General features: G+C 41.9%; 1 protein-coding gene across 1 annotated transcript; it reads right to left on the bottom strand.

Annotated features, from left to right (window-relative positions):
* Nucleotides 1-7340: 7340 nt before the first annotated feature.
* Myct1 (MYC target 1) lies at nt 7341-17761 on the bottom strand. The gene is made up of 2 exons (XM_021221781.2): nt 17628-17761; nt 7341-8158 (listed from the first exon to the last, which is right to left on the bottom strand). Exons 1-2 carry the CDS (start codon nt 17677-17679, stop codon nt 7644-7646), a joined length of 567 nt encoding a protein of 188 aa, XP_021077440.1. The 5' UTR covers nt 17680-17761; the 3' UTR covers nt 7341-7643.
* Nucleotides 17762-20148: the final 2387 nt, after the last annotated feature.

Raw genomic sequence — 20148 nt, 5'->3', positions numbered from 1 at the left:
TCCTTCCTTCCTTTCTTTCTTTCTTTCTCTCTGTTAAGGTTTATGGAGACAGGGTTTCTCTGTATAGCCCTGGCTGTCCTGGAACTCACTCTGTAAACCAGGCTGGCCTCAAGCTCAGAAATCTGCCTGCCTCTGCCTCCCAAGTGCTGGGAGTTCCTTTACTTTCAACTTTGCTTAGCCATTTGAATTTAAGTAAGGCTTATGAAGGGCTTATGGATAGAAGGTTCTGATAAGACAGAAGCCTGCCATTTGGTTCACCTGTGTATATTTCATCATATTTATTATAAGGAATGAATATAATTGACTTCATTTTGTGTCTGAAACCTATTTTTATTTCGGTTATTGTTTTCTGTTTTCTATTACTTATTGTAAGACCTATAACTTATCTGTGCGCATGCCCATTTTCCTGAAAATAGGTCATTTGCTAGCATAATTTCTTATTAATGTACTTCTTAGGTAGATATTTCTCAGTTTACATGCTTTAGAAATAAAACAACACATATAAAACCTCTGTGTTTTTAGAAACATTTTGACAGGTTTTCATAATCCAACCTAGCATTATTTATATGGAACTGGGAATTTGACAGAAACGTGTTGTGCCAATGAATAATTGAGTTACCCCTGTCGTAGGAAGGAGGGAGACATTGCCAGGCGTCACGATCACGGAGATGAAGAATTTCAATACGATTAACACCTGATGGCTTTTCCTGCTCTTTTGTGGGTTGACTTAATTCTCTTTTCTTATTATTACAGAAGAGATGGGATTTTAAACACCACGTCTTAAGGTTTTAGCGTTCCTGACTCTGGGGTCCCAAACATTCAGTAGAAACACGACTTGTACTTTGTTAAGAGCCTTCTTATATTGAGTGGAGTGACAGCATGCCCGTTGTTCCTGACACAAACGGGCAGGTGCTCAGAGACAGGACCTTAGATTCGAGAAGTGGCTGGAGGGAGCAAAGCCATGGTTCTCAGCCTTACCTCACTCTTTACTGCCCAGGGGATAGGACAGGGATGGATAGATAGACAGACAGACAGACAGACAGACAGACAGACAGACAGACAGACAGAAACAAGAAAAGGAGGTTGGTGCTGACATCCATGGCAAATCTTTTCGTTTTTGTTTTTGTTTTTGTTTTTGTTTTTTTTTTCGAGACAGGGTTTCTCTGTGTAGTCCTGGCTGTCCTGGAACTCACTTTGTAGAACAGCTGGCCTTGAACTCAGAAATCCGCCTGTCTCTGCCTCCCAAGTGCTAGGACTAAAGGCATGCGCCACCACCACCACCCGGCTCATGGCAATTTTTTTTTTTTTTTTTTTTTTTTTTTTTTTTTTCTTTTTTCGAGAGGCAAATTTTTAATATCAGTATGAGACATTAAAATTTTTAGAACTATTTGCTGCAACTATCATAGGAATCAATTGTAGCTTTGCAATGTGTGTGTGTGTGTGTGTGTGTGTGTGTGATCTCCATGTTATTAGATCTCTTTTTCTTAATTTTTCCAATTGTTTTAAAACACATATATGAGGTATTCTCAAAAGACCATACTATGTCTCTGAGGGAAAGAGGGGGAAAGGGGAAGAGGGAGGGGGAGGGGAGAGAAGAGGGGGAAGGGGAGAGCAGGGGAGGGAAAGGGAGGGGAAGGGGCAGGGGGAGAGGGAGACAGAGGTCAGAATCTCATGTATCCCAGGCTGACTTAAAACACACGATACAACAGAAGGTGGTCTGATCCCCCTACCTCCGTTTCCCTAGTGTGAGGAGGCAGGTGTTTGCTTTCTTGTCCTGAGTGGAGCTCAAGCCTTCAAGTGCCAGGCAAGCGCTGCACCCATGGAGCTAACCAAAGCTTTTCTTTGCTGTTTTTGGCTGTTTGTCCTTACTTTCCACAGTCATCGTCATTTTGTGGGTTTTGTTTTTATATATATATATTTTTAGTTTGGATACTTTCTGCCAAATTATGTTATTGAATTTTCTAACTTTTCTCTCTTAATGACTCTCCTGTCGCTCTTCTGAGCTCTTCATGAAAACAGTATTAACTGTCTGTTTTGAATGACATCAAAATGCCTCTCAGTTTGTTCTTCATCTTTGAAGGAACATCTGCCTGTGGCCACCATAGACTGCATCAATGCTTTCACTATTTGCCTCATGTTCATTAAGAATGGATGGCCCCAGCTCCTGTTTTTTACTGTAGTTGGGAAATCAATTTAGGTACCAGCTTCCCACTGCCGGTCTTAGCTAAGCACAGGCTTGCTTGAGTGACTTATGTTTTCAGTAAAGACTCTAGAACCAAGACCTCTTGTCCCTCGTATTCTGGGACTACCAGAGCTCATATCTATATCTATTTAACTATATCCATTTCTAAGGTTAATTTCAGTAATTGTAGTGGACTAACTACAGGCAACAAGGTCATTGGGCTGTAGTGACCCTCCCCCCTCCCTGCAGTCATAGATCTTCCGACTAACACCTTTTAGAATGTGATCAGTTGATTCCGAGGTGTATCTTACAACAGCTTCCATAGGTAAGCCCTTCCCATAGCTTCTTTCTATTCACTTGTCCAAATAAGAAAGATTCAACTGGATCCTGTGTTTTTTTGGTTTTTTGTTTTTTTAACATGGCCTAGACTGTGAGGTCCATTTTAAAAGTATCACCTACTATATAAAGCTCTTCAGTAGGGCTGGAGAGATGGCTCAGTGGTTAAGAGCACTAGCTGCTCTTCCTGAGGTTTTGAGTTCAATTCACAGCAACTTACAACCATCTGTAACGGGACCTGATGCTCTCTTCTGGTGTGCCTGAAGATGGTGACAGTATATTCATATATATATAAAATAAATCTATGCTGAAGAGTCAGAGTTGGCAGTCCTTTTACTACAGCTAAGCAGGGATACCTTGCTTTTCAAATCAAAACATGAAAATGGATTATATTTCCTTACATTATCTCAGTGCAAGAACACACCTAAGGTATATGAACCCCTGGAAAAAATACTATGTATGACACTGCCTTGCTTTAAAATAATGTTTTGCGAAATTCATGGGAGTGTGCAAGTGATTGTTCTATGAGTTCTTAAACAGGAAGAGAAGAAATATGCCTGTAGTTGCTTGGTACTCTCTCTGTCAGTGCCCAAGAGAATTTATGACTCTGAGTGAAGAAATGCAGAATCATGTGCCAGCCAAGATCCATTCTGCTGGTCCCTTGCCACAGAATTCCATGAAGGAAATGAATCCTTCTCTACAGGTGTCTCCTTATTTCCTTTTAGAACTGGGAGTCTGACAGAGAGGTGGATTTAAAAAATGTATTCTTCATTCTATACAATACACCCCTACCACAGTTTCCTCTCTCTCCACTCCCCCTAGCCCTCCTAACTTCCCATTGCCCCAAGATCCACTACTCTGTTTCCCTCCAGAAAAGAGCAGGGTTCTCAGGAATATCAACGAACACAGCATAACAAGATGCAATAGGACTAAGCACAAACCTTTGTATCAAGGCTGGGTGAGGTAACCCAGTAGGAGGAAAAGGGTCTCAAGGGCAGGCAAGAATCAGAGACAGCCCCAACTCCCACTCATAGGGGTCCTACAAAACCTCAAGCTAACAACCATATCATGTATGCAGAGAACCCAGCACAGACCCATGCAGGCTCTGTGATTGGCTCTTCCGTCTCCGTGAGCCCCTATGAACTCTGCACAGTTGATTCTGCAGTGCCTGTTCAGAGATGGGCTCGTAAAAGTCACAGTGTTCCTGGGCACCCTGTGAACCTTGCCTGAAGATGAGGAATCACATGACATATGAAAATAAAGAGCCAGGGGTTGCAGTCTTCATGGGTGTCCTGTCCATAGGGCACTGCCAGCCCTGAAGAACACCCGACACTTGAGTGAGATTTAGAAAAATCTAAAGAATGTGTCCCTAGGAGAGGGTTCCTGTCTACAACAGGGGTCTCATTGCCTGAATCAGGAAGGAGACACGCCCTAGGCACACTCTGAGGGTGTAGTTCTCAACTCCTGTTATTTTTTTAACAAGAATGGAGTCAACTTTTCCAAGACGTAGAGTCATAAAAGGGTACATAGCACCTTCAGGAATGGGGGGGGGCTGCTAAAAGGAGACTGTGACCCCCTTACTCCATGCCTCTGCCTTTCCAGCATCCTTTTCCATCCAAGTCACCCATGCTGGCAAGTCTCTCCTGCTCTCGCCATTCCTTGCAATTGTTTCTGGCCTCAAAGAACAGAGTAAATTTGGTAAGTTGCGTACCTTATTATATAGAACGTTCTGGTTCAGCCATGCATGGCTATTCTATGAGGACTGGTCTGCCCCCCCCCCAAAAAAAAATTTCATATGAAACCTTTTGTGCTTGACAGGCATGTTGAGGTCAATACAAGGATCTATTCTACTTTATTTAATTTTGAGACAGGGTCTCCTATAGCTGAGCATGGTCTCAGACTTGCTATGTATTTTATAATGACCTTGAATCCTTGATACCCCTGCCTCTCTTTCCCATTTACTAGGACTGTAGACATTACCCAGCTTTTCCCTTTCATTAGACTCTTTTCAAAGGGCAGACCTGATGGACCTGGCCATCAGAAACATGGAAAGGGCCCTTGTTTTTTTTTTTTTTGTTGTTGTTGTTGTTTGTTTGTTTTGTTTTTTGAATTGCTAACAGTGATATGTTCTCTTATAAATAAATAACTAAAGCAAAAGAGCAGCTAAAACATTTTAAGTGCACACAGGCACATTCTCAGGAAAAATACTAACTTCCATACAAATACTCATTACCTCATTACACCGCCCCCACCCCCGCTTCTTCCTTCCTTTCTCCATTACCTTGTCTCTGCCAGATATTTTCATGGGGAAAATAACTTGGCACCCTCATTTACAAGCACTGGACTACCAGGTATTTTTATTCAGTGGCAGTTATTGTGCTGTTAAGTATATATATATATATATATATATATATATATATATATATATATATAGTATATTGTGTATAATCCAGGCTAGATTCCAATTCATGATGAGATTTCTTTCCGTAGCCTTCTGGGTTCTGGAGTTACAGGCAAGTACCACTATTATCAAGGTCAACTAATAATCGTTAAACTCCACATTATTTCTTCATTAGATTTTTTTTTAAAGGCAAGTATGGTAGTACAAGGCTTTAATCCCAGCACACAGGAGGCAGAGGCAAGTTGATCCCTGTGAGTTCCAGACTAGTCTGGTCTACACAGCAAGTTCCAGGTCAGTCAATGCTAACAGTGAGACCCTGTCTCAAAAAATTATGTATTTTTCTATTTTACATTTTAATTTTACAAATTCCTTACTTCTCGATCGAAAGTGTTTTCATTCGTCAAGAAAAAAAAAAAAGCTGTGCATTGAAATTAACATCCGTTTTATTTCATAATAAAAAAACATTTCAAATAAAACAATTACGACCACAAACACTTTTAGCTTCCATTTTACAATATACAATATTTATGACTTTTCTTGGTCATTTCATAACCGAGGCTGAGGATTGGGTAAGAATTCTGCCAAATAGCCAAATGAACCAGAGGACCACTGCTCTCATTTCCTTCCCTCGGGAGGAGGCAGGAATGGTTTTCATTCCCAATATAAATCACTGATACAAAGCATGCCTTCCTTGATTCTCATGTTAAACCTCGAGAATGACATACAACCTAAAATTAGCCTTGTTATAAGCTGAAGCTCTCTCATGAAATCTTTCCGGGCTCAAATTCCAGTTTCTATATTTTCTTAGTGAACCAGTGGCTCTCCCTACAGCTTCTTAGCTTGCTTTATATATTTGTTCCTTCCTTCGTCTCTTGTCTGTTTAATTACTAGGTATTTTGGTGGGCATTTTGAAAACTAATTTCTCTTGAAGAATAATGAGTAGAGCAAATTTGATGAAACTAATAAAGAAATGCTGTAGGGGATCTTTACGTGAAAGGAGTTATGTTCTTGAGCTATGTTCAGACACCATTAGCTGGGACCTCTGGGTATCACCAAAGGAAAAAAAAATGTGCCAGGCATGGTGGCACATGCCTTTAATCCCAGCACTCAGGAGGCAAAGGCAGGTGGATTTCTGAGTTCGAGGCCAGCCTGGTCTACAAAGAGAGTTCCAGGAAAGCCAGGGATATACAGAGAAACCCTGTCTCGAAAAACCGAAAAAAAAAAAAAAAAAAAAAAGTACAGAAGAATAAACAATTGTGCAAGCTGTTTGATGCAACCAACATGAAGTACAAGCTTTCTGAATAACCCCCCAGTGAACTCCTGTCTTTGAAGCAAAAGGACTGCTCAGAGTCTCTGGTGCCCAATTAAAGATGGTCCCACCTGTTGATGTGGATTCCTTGGGTAGCCATCCCATACAGGGACCTTTCAGCCTACTTTAGCCTTTTAAAGGCATTAGAGATGGGGTTCACAGAACACCACCCATGGAATGGTGCCTGAGGCCTCAGATGACCCAGGAGGAATTGCTGTCCAGAGATATAGCATGTTTTCACTGAGGACTATCTTTGTAGAACCACTCTTAGTTGACCACAGAGATAACAGGGGCGTTTCCCATAGAGCAGGGGCTCTCAACCTTCCTGATCCTGCGATCCTTTAATGCAGTCGCTCATGTTGTGGTGACCTCCAACCAGAACATTATTTTTGTTAAGTTCATATCGGTAATTTTGCTTCTGATGTGAATTGTAACGTTAAAATAATCTGTGTTTTCCAATGGTCCTTGGTGACCCCTGTGAAAACGTAGTTTGACCTCCAGAGGGGGGTCATAACCCACAGGTTGAGAACCACTGCCTTACATAAGTGCTTTCCTAGTTGTTGGCTCTAAATCCAAGAAAGTAAAAAATGTCCCTTGATGCTAAATAAAAACCTGTGCTTAGAACAAATAAATTAAAGCTGCTGTTGCTGTGGTAATGTCGTTACCCCAGCAGGCATATTACATCCTCATGCCCCTAAGTCCAAGGGTTTTACATCAATGATATGGGTGATTGTTATTGGGAAGAACTACACGATGAATTTATGTGGGGAAAAAACAAAGTCACTGTTAAAATGGAGCCACCCCCTAACATCAATACAGCTTGGATCTTCGTTTGATTCTCATTCATAACTGAGTAGAATCCTGGGCTTTTAGAGCCTCCGCTGTTCTAACGTCTCATAAACATGCACGGTGAAAGCACTAAGAATCAATGCCGGTGACTCCGTCGTTACCCTAAAGTAACGTTAAAATTCCTTATTTTAGTGACTGTCTACAAATAAAATAATTCCTTATTTTTCTGTCTGTCAGCAGTTACATGGGAAAGTGAATGGGGGATTATAACCCTATACAAACATCTAAAGTCTTTTTAACCTAAAACATACAAATACACATAATTTGTAGGGTAGAATCTTTAATCGGTATCTTTAATTCAATGCCTCACACTGAATCCAAAAAAATACATAAATACAGGACTTTTTGAGAAAAATCATACTTTTGTGAGACGTTAGCGAGAAAAACATGTTCAAAAGGAACCTGTGCCTTATCGGTAATGCTCAGCTTTCACGAGCCTTATCAACTTGGAAAATTCCTCACTGGAGCCGTGGCTCCCAAATTCCGCTTACCCTATATATCATTTTCTTTCTAAAAGAGACATTTTTTTTAAAAAAAAAAGTATTAAAAACAACGAAATCTCAGACTCAGGAATCGGGAAATGCCTTTATGATGGATTCATAGGCAGGTGGGGGCGGTGTGGAAAGGCCCATCCGCAAGCTGTTGCTGGACCAGCGGAAGTCTGGCCGGCTCGGGCTGTGTACGGTGCTGAGGGTGGATGGGGTGGTGGAGGCAGACAGGGTCATCAGCTGACTCTCCGTTTCCACCGGCAGCGGTGGGCATTGCAGGAAGGGATGGAAAGTGGAAGCCCTGAAGCTTGATTTCCTGGGGAAGGAGTTGGCCAGTTCCATGGAAGCTTGTCTCTGGAAAGTGAGGCTGGCCAGGCTGAGGTTGCTTCGCCGTTCATAGCCACTGTGGCGGTAGAACCCAGTCCTGCTGAGGCCGTGGTTGTAGGAAGACCTGGGTCTCCTGGCGGGACTCCACTGTGAGATGGGCGCACTGGCTCTTCTTCTTCGAGACAGAAAAACGAACAGCGCCCAGAGAAATCCTCCGATTGCGAGCCCAATCGCCACGGATACAGTGAAGGACATTATAAGGTCCTCTGAAACAAAGAATCAGCCAGTGAGCCGACAGTCCTGATTTCAAAGACATTCAGTTAAAAACCACAGGGTAGAGAGATGAACTGTAATTCGTGGGATGAGTGCTGAATTTTAACATACTTTGAATTAACAGAGAATGACCAGACTTCCATTTACTCAAACAGAAAGCTACAAAGAAACATTGGTCGCTTGTGTTTCTTTTTCATCTTTAGAAATTAAAAAGTGTCTTTCTCACAGGAGCTGGACTTTAGCATATCAGTTTTTCTTACAGAACTGCAAATGCCCACAGCTCATTTCCTTTTGAACTATGACTATAGCTAGAGTGCCCCTTGGTCATCGCAACGCCGAGTCTGTGTTTCCACCTTCTGCTTTACTGTGTCACACTGATTTCTCTCACCTTGCAGCCATTGTGGAACCCCACTTCCTGCACGCTGTCCGAGGTAGGAAGTGTGGGTGACAGAACCATCTGGAGGGCTGACTGATTTATGGTCATATTTCCTGAACACCCAGACTCTCAGATTCCTGACTCTATAATGACATAACCCTTGCACACACACCTCGAGTGCCAGCTCTCGCCTCTCACTGTCTGGGCTGTGAGAGTGAAACCCCAACTCATGAACCGCCCCAGTCTTTCCATTGCACACCAGCATGCTCCAGTTCACAGAGCTTGGATTTGTTCTGAATTCCTTCTGCAGACACGTCATATATGTACATATCTTTCACTCCGCTCAGTGGAGGGGCTGCTTGGCTGCCCCCCAAGTTGGAAACATATTCTCAATGACCATCAGTGAGATGGAGTGCCTGAGCCTCTAGTTTGCACGGAAAACCTCTCTGGGTATTTGAAGCCCCTTTCCCACTCCTCATCTTGCATGAGCCAACTCCAAATTATGCTATTTGTTCTCTGCCTCAAAGCCTACCATTATCTCCAATCCTCTGTACTTTCACAGGTAACTTTCCTTACAGTGAGATATAAATCTCCTTGTCCGGGGGAACTCAGTTTTAGAGAACGACTCTGAGTCCTGTCTTTCTCACGCAAACACGAGTGACTCTTAAGTAAAAAGTCAAGGTGTATATTTAATTGCCTATAAAAGGATTCTGCAGGCAAAGAGTCAAATACTGGAAATAGGCTTACGAAGCTTTTGATATTGGGGTCATAGGTACAGACTATTTGTTTTTTATCCCGTCAGCAGGTAGGGTCTATTTTCCCCTACTCTCTGAGCTTTCAGTGTGACTCACTTGGCCAACAGGAGGCAGTGGGATGCAAGCTTTCTAAGTTCAGGTCTAAACTGCTTTATGGTTTTTTTTTTGTTGTTTTTGTTTTTGTTGTTGTTGTTGTTGTTGTTGTTTTCGAGACAGGGTTTCTCTGTGTAGCCCTGGCTGTCCTGGAACTCACTCTGTAGACCAGGCTGGCCTCGAANTCAGAAATCCGCCTGCCTCTGCCTCCCAAGTGCTGGGATTAAAGGCGTGCGCCACCACTGCCCTGCAAGAGACTTACTTTCAGTTTCCACCCACTTGGTTTGAGGTGGGCATAGGAATAGAGCCAAGCTAGTGTGGTAGCCAGTGAACGATCTGGAGCTATCCTGTCCGTTATCCCTGTGCCTCTGACCAATAGCATGCTGTCCTTGATATGGCAGAAGGAGTGAATTGCTCTAGGTCATTCAGGCGCTGGCAAACCCCATCTGCCTGTGGGGCAACCCAAAAGACCAGCAGAAAATCCATCTTGCTGACCTGGTGCTGAACTGCCAAATGTAAACTGTCAGCTAATTATCTGATAGTTCTTCTAAGCAATTCTACTTTGATACAGAAAAAAAAAAAAAAAAAAAAATCACAAATCCAGCCTTAACCCTTTCCTTGTTGAAGAAATATTGGTAAATTTGTTGAATCTTACCGATTTCATTTCTTAAAGGAGGGGGGTTAGAATATCTCAAATGCAGACACAAAACAAATAAATGTTAATAAATATGTAAGTACAATCACTACTACCTAACTTTAGGATTTATGTTGTGGTATCCCTTCATTTCTCGTTGCCATGCGGATGTCCCGTGGCAACGCTGTCTTCATTGTTGCTGGGTATATCTTCACATATAATCACATCAGGACTTTCTAAGGAGCTGCAGAGATGGCTCAGCAGTTAAGAGCACTTGACTGCTCTTCCAGAGGTCCTGAGTTCAATTCCCAGCAACCACATGGGGGGCTCACAACCATCTGTAATGGGATCTGATGGCCTTTTCTTCTGTGTCTGAAGACAGCTACATTGTACTCATATATATTACATAAATAAATAAGTAACTTTTAAAAAAAACTTTCTAAAACACTTCACCCTAAACCAAAAACCTAAGTCCTTTATGAGAATGCTTTAAAATTCTAACATAACTTAGGACAAAGCTAATGAATCCGGTACTCTTGTTCCAAAGTCTTCCTCACAAAATTAATAAGTCCTGGCTTTGAGGTTCATTTCTTAGAGGTTTCAGAGAGTCAGATATTATTTTTAAAAATAAATAAATATAATTTAACCTAAAAATTCATCTTACTTTTGTACAAAATGATTCAAAATTAACTTTATCAATGTCCCCAAACCTTAAAATTCTCAATAAAATGTTTTAGAAATTCTGCAATCTCTTGTCAATGATAGCCCTGAAAAGGGGCATTTTTCCAATACTAAAAACTTAGAGAAAACCAAAAGGAACAAGTAAAATTATATAATTTCAATACCATTAGAAGGCTGACCAACCTCCAAAGTCCAAGTTACCTAGAAAATAAGCAATGGAATACAATTCTCCTTTGGAAGGCAAACTAACGTTGCTGAGACATGGTATATAAATTAAACATAGCTAAACGGATAGGGTTTTTTTTTTAAATGGATGTGCCTACATAACCAGTAAGTGGCTGGCATCTAAGCCCTCGGGGAGTTCCAGCTCCTACTGACAGCTGTATAACACACTCGAGGTGTCTGCCCTGCTGTGCGCCCATAACAATCACCACTGCTGTGCCTTCCAACAGGAAGATCTTAAAATTTCAGTAAGCAAAATCACAGCCTCTAAGCGATAAATGGTGTGAACAATTAGTAGCGGTCGCCCTCTAGTGGTCAATTGTTGAATTGTTAGTGATAAGTGATCTTCATTTCACTAGCTGGCTAATATATTCAAAGGCCTGCAGTTGCAGGAGTCATAATTTCACCTCTGCCCCGAAAGAGATCATGAGTTCCCGTCTTCCTAAAGTGCAAATGAGGATGGGTTCCGCGGTAGAAATGTTGTGATAGAAAGACCTTTGGGTGAACAGAACTTAGGGCACAGAAATGTGAACGATTGCAATCGGCTGACAACACAAAGCATAAATACAGTCTGGGTTTGTCACATCTGCTGGGAAATTCTCTTGAGGTCAACAACAAAACGGGATTCAGCCTTCTCTGGTCTATTCTGTGGCCTCACATGCACGCCACCGCGTGCATCAGGACATCGCAACTTTTGTAGCGGGCTTCATGATTTATGCTTCTTCCCTTTGCAGCAGCATCCATAGATGCCCTCCTTTTGGAATCAAGTAGTTAAGTCCAATCACACCACACGCGTGTCCACACCCCCACCCTCCTGCAGAGTAAAAGCAAACTCCTAAAACTGTACTAAAGTCTCCTACCCGGAAGCCCTTGCCTCAGTGAGCTGAGCTCGCCATTGGATGCCTCTCTCCTGTTATCTAATCTGTTCTTTCAGTGCAGGTGTAGGTACCTACATGGTTAGTTTTATAGTGTTACAGCTGCTACTGTGAGAAGAGTAGTGAGCAAATAAACACGGGCTTGGAAGATTTAGAAGTGGTTTTATCCAATGGTTCGTGATCACCATTCCAATCAGCAGGTGGAAGCAACCTGAATGACCATCACCAGATGAGTAAGTTGAAGAGGTGGAGCCTATGGAGTCCCGAGTAACATAATGAGAGTTTGGTGAGTGACAAGCTGCCTTTGTAACAGTGCTTGCTTGCTTTATATTTTTATTTTATTTTGTTTTATTTATTTTTAAGACAGGATTTCCGTCAGGATAGCTTTGGCTATCCTGGAACTCACTCTGTAGACCAGGTTATCCTTAAACTCAGAGATCCACCTGCCTTTGCTTCCTGAGTGCTGGGATTAAAGGCGTGTACCACCACCACCCAGCATGACAGTGGTTACAAATGGCCCTGTCACTGCTCACTGTCAAATCCATTTTGGTTTGTGTGTGTACAGTCCAATGTTTGCACGACAAAAAACCCAAACAATGAAACTCTCAAGACGAACCATGTAACTTAGTGACATATGGCGGATAGGTGTCTATGTATGAATATTCAATAATAATGCAATAAGGGATAATATTACTGAACCTACAATCAATCCAAAAAGGAAATCCTGTAACTTAAAACAATATAGATAAATCTGAAAGACACTATGTAAACAAGCCACACCCAGAGTAATTTTTCAAATGTTTTTGTCCAGTGAACATTTTTATAATAAAATATTGAGAAGATATGTCAACATAGTATAAGTGACTTTTACCTGATATGCTTGGAAATATAATTCACGTGGCACATTCTTAGAAAACACAAATTTTCATAACTAAGAAGGGAGTCCATTGAAAATCTGAGTGACCCTCTAAGGTTTAAAAAATGAGAGTGGGGCTGGAGGAACAACTCATTCCTTGCAGAGGAATCAAATGTGGTTTCCAGCACCCGTGTGCCAACTCACAACCACCAGTAACTTTGGCTCTGGGTGGATCCAACACCTCTGGCCACTGTGAGCACCTTCACTTATGTGAGATGCTACCTACACATACACCATAATTAAAAATAATTTTAAATTATAGATGTGTTATTTTAAAACTTCCAGCTAAAAGTATCACCTATGCCACCACTAGTGATTTTTTTTAAAAAAAAAGAATAAATAATTACCCAACCCAAGTTCTCTGCAAATGATTTCAGATAGTCAAAAAGAAGTGAATACTTTCGACTTGTCTTAAAAGGCTTGCATGACATTGATACCCAAATCTAACTTAGCTCTAACAAGAAGAGGCAGTTCTCATGATTTGCTTGCAGACGTCTGGAGAACGGGGTTTTCACTAAGAGGCACATACACTTTTGTGAGCACTACCTCAATGCTAACCTCAGCTCGGGGAAGCCCAGTGAGGGAGGGACTCCAGATGCAGGCGTTTTAAGGATCTATATTTGTCAACACTTGTTCTTCAAAGATCCTAAGTAATAGATAGGCATACGGAAATAATTAACAAGCTATTCACACGAAACAGTGCATACTTGTAGAAGTTTTCTTTATACACAGCTGAAGAGATGGGCTTGAGACAAGGGCAGTGTTTGCTTACTATTTGGAGTGAACATTATGGGCCCGTGCACAACCATGCCTGCTCCATCACCACCAAAACACACTCCGAACATCTTATCTCATCTGCTTGCTAAACCCCTAAAAGCCACATTTTTTTTCCTACAAGCTAGGGCACAATCTTTGCTATAGGTTGAGATATAGCATTTGTTATAGGTTGAGGGAGTCTTTGCTAAGCATACCACCCCTTGACAGCCCTGGCTCCCAAACAAATCAGTCTGTAACCCTCTGTGCCTTCAGCTACCTCAGAGCAGGGTAAGGCAGTAAATAGCCAAGGATGTGCAGTGATAGTTGTTCTGCTCCTAAACTACCAAACGAATCATTAAACACAAAGACTGTAGCGTCATGCTGAAAGCCAGCGCGGCACTGCAATAATAAGGGTGATTTATAACCATGATGCCGTTTGTTGGTTGTTTCTTGATCTGTTTCAGTAGCAGGAAGGAGAAATTAGAACCTGTCTGGTTTTTCATGAGCAGTGTAAAGACGTTTTGGAGAGAGAAAGAGAACTGCTTTACAGTGTATAAGCAATGAGGGCTCTGAGGAATGAGGCCATCCTTCCATCCACCCCTCCATCCCTCCATCCTTACTTGTGCCTCAGGGAATCCAAGAAGACAGCGTCCACTCCTAGATCCCTGGTTAACAGCATGTTGAGAGGATAGCAAGCCCCCATGAGAAGCCCTGGGTACCAGAAGGGCGGAACAATGGCTAGGTAGGTTCCTGAAGTTCCAGTGTTCTGGGGAAAACGTTAAAGGTTGTTTGTGCACTGAGACAGGTGGGACAGTATTGTAATGAGAGTCAAAGGACCGACCAGGGAGCCTCACAGAAATGAAAAATCATGCTGGTAGTCAGAATCGCACAGAACACAAGACCCTGGCTTTGCAGTCAAGCCACGAAAGACAGGGAGAGAAAACTGTCCCCAGAACAGCTGGGGCATACTTGTCACTAGATGTCAGCAGAGGACCTTGATCAAGAACTCTTGGTCCACTCCCTCTTGTACCTGAGGTGATCCTCAGACCTCACAGGCCATTTCCAACTTCAGGGAGAAAACCCAAGAAGGCTTGGAGTCGCTGCAGGACAAGAGAGTCTGCCATATTATCTCAAATTTCTACATTCCTATTCAGAATGTGAAAGAAATCTGCCTCCACTCTGACTTCCCAAGTCTGCTCCTGTGATTTTCATATACAGATGTTCTGGTTAGCTGTCTGAGTCTTTGCACACATGCCCTACTGGCTGATAACAGTTTTTCCGAGCTCTCAGACAATGTCTCACACCCATCACCTCATACATTGCCTAATAAGGTCAGCCAAAGCTTCGGAATAAATGAATGAACCAAAGAAGGCTGTTAATAGTCAGACATGAATGAGCAGAACGTCATCCTTAGAGGTTCCTTTTTATTCGGAGGCTATTGGGTTTCCTAGGAATAGGTAATAACCCATTTTTTTTTCTAAAAAGGATTCAGGGACCATTTTATCATATTTTAACTTCTATGGCATATTCTCCTTCTTGGTCACTTTGTATAATATAATGATATTATAAGACAAAGGAGGAGTTATTGATACCACTTATTGATTTATTTATAGGCTTCTATTCACATATGGAGAAACACAATCACCTCCCAGAATGCAATCCTTTCTAAAGAGAAATAATGTTTCTGGGGCAGGGGAGATCAATTAGGTGAACCAATGCATGCCCATACATCATGACATACCCCAGTTTTTGCCAGTGCTAGCAGCACTGTCAGAAAAACAGCAACGATAACAAGGCAGCAATGAGACAGCAGAGAGAATCAGAAGTGTGGACTTGCAAGGACCAAGAAAACACGTGAGTTCCACAACACTTTGAGGGCCTCTGTCTCCTGCCGCCTTTCTGGGATGGTTTTCAGAGAAGGGACATGCGTTACAGAGACCTGGAGGAGCAAGGTGACATAGCCTGCATTGTGCTCTCAGGCCACTGCTGCTACTGGCTAGCTCGATGGCTTTAGCGCTTTCACAGTGTAGGTCTGACTGAATGATCGCTTTGAGAAAATTCAGGCCATCATCCTTTGTGGCAACTGAGTATCATTTCTTATTAGTTTTTGCATTCCTAAAGTAAACTAGAAAGTTATATTTTGAATTATTTTTATGCATATCACTATGTTAAGTTTGAGAAGTTCCTGTGAGTCCTTATGGTCTACGCCATGTGTGCTTTGTTTTGGTTTAATTCTCTTCATTCAAAGAGCAACACAAAGAGAGTCCTTTTGAAAGCAGATTCCACCGCACTGTGGGTGATTTCTAAAGGAATATTCCGAGGGGACAGGTGATGAAGACAGATACCAGCTTTGATGCAAAACAGAATGGAAATAAAAAAAAGACTGACATTTGTGTGTCGGAAAATATTTATATTTCATACACTAAAGTTATAATTACAATTTATACTTCATAATTTTACCCCAGAAATGATAATGCCATCTTTGTCCTGTCTCACAAAAGACATCAAACGTATTTTTTGGTTCACCGTTTTTTGCTCTGGTTTTCTCCTAACCAAACCTCCATGCCAAGAGGAAGGAGAAGCGACAAGGATCTTCCACCCAGGAATTCGTTCTTAAGCACAGGTGGATTTCCTTATTAAGGCATCTAAACGCTAGGAGAAAGGAATGAACTCAGAGTGTAAGATTTATTTTAATGAGAGTCATCTGTGCTCCAACCAGTGAACAATGAGTTATTTTTTTCCTATATGAACCTGGAGATTAACTTGGATAAGTTTGAAAAGTCAGAACTGGTATTTCTGTGTTAGTGTTTACTCTTGGGATGACTTGCTCTGGAATCAATTGCTTTGTGATGATCAATTTCCTGAGGTGCTCCCTGGTTGTTGGTTGTCCTCGTTTACGAGGACAGCAAATGATGTTTTCACAAATACACCATTGACCCATTCCGAATTCACAGTTGCTTTCCTCTTGGTTTGAGATGTATTTGAGACAGGTATAGCGTATTTTTCACTAATCTTATGATGCTAAATCTCTTAAAGCTTGAAGCAAGCACATTAATAAAAAAAATAATGAACTAGTTAATTCTCTTCATGTAAATACCTGTGGTAATCGATCGATCGCCGGGGCCAGGTGGCTGCAGCTGTATTTACTAGATGGTTTCCGGAAGCCCTGCTTCCAGGCACAGTGGGGAGCCTGATACAGTTTTCTGAGATGATTACAAATTTATCCACCCTTCACATAATATGGGGTATAGGTTTCTTAGTAAACTCCAGTTCTCCTTTAAAGTTCCTTCTGGTTTTAACTTAAATCATTCCCCTTATTTATACATGTCTTCAAACCACAGAGACATGGCGATCTCTTTACACACCCCAGGGCCTGCCTCCTAAATCTGGCCTGGAGTGGAGGCTGATTTTGACCTCAGCACCGCCCTCCCGGCTCTGAGACCTCGAGCTGAGCAGCCTCAGCTGCAGCCAAAGCTAGCTTTGGTGTTGTTTCCCTTCCTTTTGGAACAGGCTTGCATGGCAATAGTATATGTTATTTCTGCTTTCTCTCTTATAGATCTGTAATTTCATTTTAATTCCACGTTGTCTCTGTCACCACACTTTAAAGCCATTCACCAATAGGTTTGTTGCTTAAAATCACATTGAAAATTAAAAAAAAGAATAACATTGACCAAAAACACAGACTTCAAAACCCTCTGCAGAACACCTTGGCTTCATGAAATAAAATACTTAGCAATACAGTTGTACCCTCTTGGTTTTCACCGAACTATATATGCCAAGAGAAAGGAGCAGCAGCATGTATCTTTGACACAGGAGTCCATCACCTTCAGACAAATAAAATGTAACATTCCAACAAAACCCATATGTTACATTCTTTTAACAATGATGTCTACTTCGTTTTTTTTTTTTTAATTTTCACTTTAAAGAAAATCTCATTTTCTAAACAGTTTTGCTAATGCCCGATTAGTCTTTAACGTTTCTGTAGCTTATCCTGATGACATTTTATGAGTACATTTCTTGAAATAAATCCACAAAAACCATCACCAGATAGTTATGGCGAGCAAACTGTCTTAGAGATTCCCAGTGTTGGAATAAACCATGCAGAGAATTTCTGTGCATCTTAAGTTAAAAGCAGTGAGGAAAAGATAGCTTACCCCAAAAGTTTTCTGGCCAAGGACTCCCTAAACTCGTGGTGTTATTAGCCATAATGTCCACAAGGAAAAGAAGCCAGTGTGTCCACAACCAGTTTGATTCTTTGCCTTTGTGGTTTGAGCAAGAGAAAAATAATTTTCACGCCACCCCACATATACTTGTGTTTACATAAAAGGAAGTAAGTGTATCATGTTTCCTGCTTTTATACTCGAATTAGCAACTGTTTTTCTTATCTTGGAATTCCACATGGCTCTCAGACACAAAACTATTTCCTTCCCGTCATTTCCTCCCTTGTTACTAAGTACCCTCTTTCCAGCCACATGCAAAGCTGTCTGGGGACAAGGGGCATTTTCTTAAGTCCAGGGTTCTCTATCTACATGCGAAGGCAGAAAGCAAGGCCCCTTGTTGCCACACTTCACTTCACCTGAGTGTAATGTTGTGCTGCTATAGATGGTGTTCTGGTGTTGAAAACCATGTCACACAGTCAGAGAGAGATTTTCAGAAGGCCATATTCAATTACACTCTTTACCTTTTTTTTTGGTTATTTTGGAGACAGGGTTTCTCTGTATAGTCCTGGCTGTCCTGGAACTCACTCTGTAGACCAGGCTGGCCTCGAACTCAGAAATCCGCCTACCTCTGCCTCCCAAGTGCTGGGATTAAAGGCGTGAGCCGCCACCACCCGGCAATACTTTTTGATTATAAATTTCAGATAATAAAATTCCTAGGTAATATCTCCCTGTATCTGGTGTATTAATTTTGAAATATGTATTCAATTCCAATTATCCATACATATTTAAATGTGTTTATTTGGTATTTCGTTACCTTTTTTCTTTGGGACTCAAATGTGGGAAATCAAGATCATTTCTATGTGCGCAAGTAGAGGGAATGGGAATGCGAGATTACAGCAGTGATTTAGTGCTTGGCCAGGGATGCTGCGATGCCGTGGCTTGGAAAAATTATAGTGAATGCCCTTCCTACCTTGGTCATGACAGGGTAGATCCTCTGTGCATCGGGAAGACATTGAAAGTAGGGAAAGGAGATGCCAAATGTCACTTCCGCCCAGAAAAACTCATCTCTAGGTTGGGCTCTGTAGCGTGCACTCTTGAGAACACTTGCAAGAACTCTGGGGTGCTGAAGTGTTGTCAGCTGCGGTAACTGTCACCCTTCAGAAGTCCGGGACACATTCCCGAGAAGGGCGGGGTCAAGGCGACCTGACCAGTCACTTAGCAGTCCCTAATTCCCCAAAACTGGTAATTTCTGCTCACTTTTTTAAAAATCAATTTTCATAGATTTAAGTTAACTACAAATTCGTCAGAGATTAGAATATTCACAGCTGTCCATCTCAAGGAAAATGAAGCAACTACAGAAAACTTGCATCTCCTGAGCAAACAGAAGGACACATTTTTATAATATTTTTGCCAGCGTCTATTTCTATGCTCTCCAGTAAATAATCACGCCACTGCTCCAGAAAGGCAAGAGGCTTGAGTTTCAACGGTGCCCTTTAAGGTCTAGAGCTGCTGACAACGTATCGTGAAAACTTGCTGTGTCTAGAGACAAGTGTATTGGAACACTCCCCACCCGTCTAAGCATAAGATAGGGTTCCTCAGCTGCTATCCACACCTTAAGTATATGCTTTATGTAGCCAAAGGCTACTTAATGTCAAGTAAATTATACTCAAGTATGCCTAACTTGGTAAGATCTATTCAGACTGATCTGGGAGTGGGAGGGAGGACTGTTTCTGTCTGTGCAGGAATGGCGCTTATTCTGTCTCAGAGTTGGGGTGGAGGCTGAGTCTTCCTGCCATTGTTCTGTGGTCAGCTATCCAGACTTTCTGCCAATAATTCTTCTCACTTTTGCAGATGGTCGGAGCCTAGAAGAAAAGCCTGCTTTCTGTCCCTCTGCGACCCAGGGATCCATTTCCCTTGGGTTAAAAGCTTGTCCCCAGCTTTGGCTCTTACCCCTACTTATAAGTTGTTTGGTAAGGGTTTTTTTTTTTGTCTTTTTCCCTGGCACAGATCCACACAAGTGAGTGTCTGTGTCTGTGTGATTTTTCAGGTCCCATGACTTACCCTGACATAACAGGAAGTTGATTTTTTTTTTCTTTACAGAAGTGTCAGGTCTGTCTTTTTCCTTTTCATTGCTTCCCAACTTGGGTCCTTACTTAGACTTGTGTTCTCCATGAATCATAAAATGAATATGGGTGAGTATTCCTGTCTCAAAGATTCTAGGAACTGCTTGCCGTCTTCATTTAGGCTTTTACCAGAGAAGTCAGTGCCTCAATGGCTGCCCCTCGCATGCATGCTCTTGCCCCTGACCCTCTGTGACTACTTTATATAGGACGCTTTCTGCCTCCCAGCTTCATGCTGTGCATCTTAGTCAGTGTTCTATTGCTGTGTAGAGACAGTTTGAGTTCCAATAAAAGAAGGCAGTTAACTGGGGAAGGCTTACAGTGTCAGAGATTTAGTCCATTATCATCACAGTGGGGAGCTCGGCAGAGTGCAGGCAGATGTGGTGCTGGAGAAG

The sequence above is a fragment of the Mus pahari genome, chromosome 21 (genome assembly GCF_900095145.1).
Source record: "Mus pahari chromosome 21, PAHARI_EIJ_v1.1, whole genome shotgun sequence".
In the NCBI taxonomy this organism is placed as follows: Eukaryota; Metazoa; Chordata; class Mammalia; order Rodentia; family Muridae; genus Mus; species Mus pahari.
The sequence above is the reverse complement of the archived record's forward strand: the minus strand, read 5'-3'. Positions and strand labels throughout refer to the sequence as shown.

Excerpts from the sequence above, each read along its gene's own strand:
- Myct1 (XM_021221781.2), bottom strand. The coding sequence starts at position 17,679 with ATGGCTAATAACACCACGAGTTTAGGGAGTCCTTGGCCAGAAAACTTT. Across the intron at positions 8,159-17,627 it reads TTGGCCAGAAAACTTTTGGG|AGGACCTTATAATGTCCTTC; the intron begins GTAAGCTATCTT and ends TCTTTGTTTCAG.